Raw genomic sequence first — 5,386 nt, 5'->3', positions numbered from 1 at the left:
AAGTCACTAACAAAGAGAAAAACTTCTTCAAAGCAGTCCCACACCTGAACTGCTTATCCCAGAGCCACTGCTCTCTACTTACTGCTTGGTTTACTCATGGAATTTTATGTCCATCCAGGGAGGATATAATAAAAAATCTGCATAAGTGGCCTAAAACATCACTTCTGTGGCTAAAGTTAGCTGTGTGTTACCTACACATCTAAAGGTACAGTTGGCTTTGGGCCCTTTCCTCATAATGCCCAACACACTAAAGATAATATGGACTCCCTTACAGCATGCTCAGTACCTGACCAGAAAGAACTTAATAACAAAGCAACACATTGTGAGTAAACATTTTATAATGAATAAAAAACATGAAAGCTTTGAAAGATTAAGTAAAAAACTGGGACACTTCATATGTCACATAAGAAGCTTCAGAAATATCATGAGAAAAATATGGAATACACTATCTCCTGATACAGTGGCAGGGATCACAAGTGACTGATTTACTACATGGCACCTTTCAAGATAAAAGTCAATAAGGGTCAATACCTGGCCCTGAATGAGTAACTGATTAAATGTGGCTTTACCTAGGGAAAAAGTTCATCCTTATTTTTGGAAGGAGAAGATGGTGACTTTGTATTAGGACTTTCTATATTTGGGGTATCCTAGCAATTTTGCTGGAACAATAATAATTTTCATACCATTAAGACAAAATAATGGGATGATTAGATCTGAACACATTTGAGGGGACTTAGTACATAAGAAGATCAAAAGTGGCAGGCAAATAGAAAGCAGCACCTCTTAGATATGTTACATAAATCTGTTTAGAAATAATACCATACAGTTATCAAATTACAGACTTCAAAGCACTGTCACTCACTGCCAAAGTTATAAGAGAGTTGTATTTCATACATATACTAAAAATTCTATATATTCAAACTTCTGAAATATTGCTGTGCATATTTTATCTCCAAAACTTGATGTAAGTCATAGCATGCTCTGGGACCTCTTCTTTGAGTTGGGATGCACACATCCCTAATTATCAAGAGCATGGTATCTTAGAGTCTGTTAATGTATGTTGAGATGTTGTCCTACAAAAACAGAACCTATGCTAGCTCCAGAACCAGAAAGGGTGTAGCCTTGTGCAGGCTCTCTCTATATGGCACTGCCTTGTGCTGTACAGAAAATGCCCTTAAGTATTGTGCCAGTGTACCTAAAGGTACTTGAGTGCTCGGTCCATCGTTAGATGCCAGATACATTGTCCACACTGCCAACTTACTGTAGGTGCCTAAGTTCCTTGGTAACTGGCATTTGCAAAGTTACCTCGCATGGAGATAACTAATATGCTGCTTAGAACCCTTGGGTGTTTTTACACATGCTGTGGGGGGTAGGGGAAGGGTGCTTTAATCAGAGCAACTCCAAGAGCCGCTCTAATTAAAGCTCCCACATTATCTCATGCATCAGCATCCCTGTACTTCAAAATGGTGGCAGGGACACTTTATCTAAAGCTCATTTGATGAGCTTTAGTTAAAGTGCCTCCGCCACCATTTTGAAGAGTGCTCTATTTAGCATGCTCCAGCCAACTCAATTAATCAAGTCTGCTCCGACATGCAGTAATTACAGCACACTGGAGCAGCCTCCCAGCACATCTACAGGCACCCCTTATCTGAGCCAAGTCGTGATTAAAGACATGGAATATTTACCTCATTAGCAAGGCTTGTTCCTGTAGGTGTGCTTAGACAATAAGTAACACCTGCTTTTTCCCAGCCCATGTTAGGAGGCTAGAGGTAGGGTGCCATCAGGAAGAAGGCAAAGTGCCATTGTGAGTTCCTGGCTAGTGGAAGCACTCCTGAAAATCCTTTCCATAGGTGCCTAAACTCTCTCTACTCACTGAAAGAGAAGCTGTAACTGGGAGTTGAGGATTATCCTGGATGGCAGGCTGTCTACAGGCCTGGTGTTGCAATGACTAAATACAGGACCCATGTAAAGTTCCACTTCATACTGCAAACTAAAGTATTTACAAAGTTTACAAATAATCAAAATGTTTACTAATCAGTTATACTGAACACATTTTAATTGATATTTGCTATTAAAAATTCTGGTTTAGAAACCCAGTGTCAGCTTCTAACTGGATCTGCCTGGTTCCACTGATAGAACATTTCATATTATCTCCTGGACTAACTGGCAGTTTTGAAATGCAACCAACATCTTTCAGTTTATAATTCTGGTATTTACAACAAGTTTTATACAAACTTTTGTTTAAATGCGTAACAACAGGCTATAACCGGACCCAACTGACTGGCACCCAAAATGAGTCCTTGCTCAGCTTCTCTAGAACAATTTTCAGTTGATTATAGGCACTCTGGAAATCTTCTTTCACCAACACAGTGTCAATTAAATGGCCATACTGCTCTTCGATGAATACTGCTGAATTAATAATTTCTTGCTGTTCTTCATCCTGCTGACCAATGTGTGAGAAGAAGATATTAAACTTGAAAAATATTCATTCTACTTTTCCAATGACTAGCTAGTATCTTGGAGAGAATCCAAAGAGAATAAAAAGGAAGGGAAATGCAAAAGCTATTGCCAATGCAAAACGATAAAACAAAAACTTGCAGTCACAATTAATAAGCAATGTGCTTAGTACTGGGACTGATGTGATATCTTGGGATGGAAGATGTGGCTGGGAACATGCAAGAAGCTTATAAATGGAAAATTAAATTGAGACACTGCATTTATGAAGTAACAAATGTCCTGCTTCATCAGTAATAACAGACAAGTAGAACAATGACAGTGCAACAGCCTCATTTAAACCCAAAGCTGAAGGCTTCATTGAAAACTTGCTCAAAGCAATGTGCATGTGAGGTCATGCACCTGGTTATTACAGAAAGAGATGATACAACAGCACATGGGCAACTGGTGTCTCCTGATTCTGGGGGGGCACCAGCAGCCGATCGCTGACCCCAGAAGCACCAGCAGCAAAACTGGAGGTGCTGGCAGCAAAACCGGAAGGGCTGCTGGAGCTTCTCTTGGAGCCGTCATTCCCCAGCCAGTGCCAATCTCGTGGGGCACCAGCCAGCACTTCTCTTGGTGCCCCCATTCCCCAGCTGGTGAGGGCCAATCTCAGGGGGGCACGTGCCACTCTGTGCCCCCTCTACACGTCACCTATGCAACAGCATATTGGTTTTTCTAACTTAAATGCTGCTAATAACCAATAATTCAGTTCCTTTTCCTTTCAAGATTTTTACATGCTACTTGTTGCGCAAGTACCACTAATTAATAACTTGCTCTGCTTGATTTTCACTTTCCCCTTTTAACTGAATGCCTTCTGGCCAGACTCATGGGAGCCACTCACTGGAACAACAAGAGGGTTGAGATCAGTAGGTACCTGATACACTAGTAGCTCCCACTGGTACAACCCTGAAGACTATATGCTACTGCAAATGGGAATTCATACCCCTTTTCTTCACTGCTGGTTCTGTTAGGTTTAGTGTTCACAATCTAATCCTGAATCTCCTGGCTGAAATATATGTTGGCTGTTGGAAAATTAAAACTAACCCCTATTTCACACTTCTAATATTTAATGCAATCATTCTTTCTGCCAAGGTACTATAATGTTTGTGTTTGGAGGAGCAGTACAGTCATCATGAAAGCACTTGTCAAATTAAAAGGCAAAACATTTCAGAAAAATTAACTCACTGAGCATGGGGTAGGAGGAAACAGAAGATGAGGTTATGGTTTGTGATTCCATATTCATTGATTGTAACATGGGAGCTCTGAAAATTTCAGACTCAGGTTTTATACACTGTCATATAATTAGGCTTTGTTTTGACATGGTCTTGCATAACCCATCAGGCATGTCATACAAGAGAATGCTTTGTTGTCCACATACACCCCTCAGCAATGTGGTGTAACTGAGAGGAATGCAGAGGAAGACGTTCTAAGATATTAGATGCATTAACATGTTCTATCCTGCCTTCCTATCATAAGACACTTATGCTTACTGAAAAGGAGGGACAGGAAAATTAATCGTCCAAATTATGGAATTTTCTTCTGGAAAATTATAGTCCAAATCCTTTTTTTTAAATATCTTAAGAACAGAGATTGAGAGGTTGAAATACTTACAAGTGGAGCTAAAATTTCTTCTGAAGTTGGAGATGTTGGCACACTTTTTTTCTTTTCTGCAATCAGAGGCTTCACAAAAATAACATAAGGCTTAAATTCTGGAGTCCTCAAGTGCTTTACTGCCTGTGAGCAGAAATTTAAATGAGCATCTTTTGATCAAGAAATACTTTCATATCATGCTGTATAATTCATTTTTAATCATCTGTTTAAACGGGCTTTTACAGAGTTACTTAAGTAAGTAATATATAGTGTTAGGTACTGCCAGTCTGAACACTAATCACCCTCTTGAAGAATTAAAAAAGGTTACAATGTCAGTGCCTCATTTATCTCTAGGACTGCACTACTAAGCATACATCTTGCTACATATTTGTCGCAGGGCACTGGGATGTACCTGTTCCTTTAAGAGCATAAGCAGCCAGAGAAGCTGCCTGCAGGTGGCGGCGGGGGGGGAGCTAATGAGGGACTACCTTGACTGGAAAGGGCTAAGTTGGGACCAGAGGGTCCAAGAGCCAAGGGGGTGCATACAGTGGCAGGGAGCCATGCCCCCCACCACCCCAGCACCTCTGGATGAGCCTCCTGCAGCTCCATCCCATGACCCACCCCAGCCCCAGGGCCCCATTCACCCAGCCCCTACACCTGCCCCACTCCCTCCCTCACCATGGAGGCCTCAATCTGCACCCTTAGTCTCTCCCCTGCCACAGGCTTACCTGCCGGGTGCTCTGTGTGTGTGTGTCCATCCCAAGTCAGAGTCCCCCCAGCCCTGCTGCTGCTCCTCACTCCTGACCCACAGTACCTAACATCCTGCCAGCGCATGCAGGACCCACCCACCCTGGGCTTCAGACTCCACACACACACCCACAGCCCCCCACACTTTCACAAATTTCCCACCCCCCATTCATACAAAGTACTTGCATAATTTTTAGGTTTTTCTGAGCATAATTTTGAGTTTTTAGCTGTGCGATTAAAATAGCAACTAATTGTGACTTTTTTTTAATTGCACAACTAATCGTGATCAATTTTTAAAAATCATTTGACAGTCCTAGTGCTTTGACATAATTAATTAGCTATTTTGTGCGTCTCTGAAGATAGAATTTTGTGACCTGTTTGTAACTCCTGGTAGTTAGCAAGCTGCAAGAGGGCATGTTTTCACAACTCAGACTTTGACAGATGTCCAAGGAAACATTCAGAGACAGCATGGTGCAAGTTGCACATAAAAAAGTGAAATGATTCGTCACTGGTATTGTAGGAGTAAATTTAGTCGGGCTTCTGGCCTACTTGA

The 5,386-nt window shown here is 41.5% G+C and overlaps 1 protein-coding gene across 2 annotated transcripts in view; it reads right to left on the bottom strand.

Annotated features, from left to right (window-relative positions):
- Positions 1 to 1,558: 1,558 nt before the first annotated feature.
- The window catches only part of MPP3 (membrane palmitoylated protein 3), a 122,128-nt gene continuing 118,300 nt past the window's right edge, over positions 1,559 to 5,386 (bottom strand). The window contains exons 17-18 of one of the 2 annotated variants that reach the window (XM_019523634.1): positions 4,108 to 4,230; positions 1,559 to 2,443 (exon numbers count right to left, since the gene is read on the bottom strand). In XM_019523634.1, the coding sequence (XP_019379179.1) occupies positions 2,261 to 2,443; positions 4,108 to 4,230 (306 nt within the window). In that variant the 3' untranslated portion in view covers positions 1,559 to 2,260. The remainder of the gene's footprint in view (positions 2,444 to 4,107; positions 4,231 to 5,386) is intronic. The other variant, XM_019523635.1, reaches the window with a different exon arrangement.

The sequence above is a fragment of the Gavialis gangeticus genome, unplaced genomic scaffold (assembly GCF_001723915.1).
Source record: "Gavialis gangeticus isolate Ggan-Ray unplaced genomic scaffold, GavGan_comp1, whole genome shotgun sequence".
Lineage (NCBI taxonomy): Eukaryota > Metazoa > Chordata > Crocodylia > Gavialidae > Gavialis > Gavialis gangeticus.
This window is presented reverse-complemented; position numbering and strand designations above follow the sequence as displayed.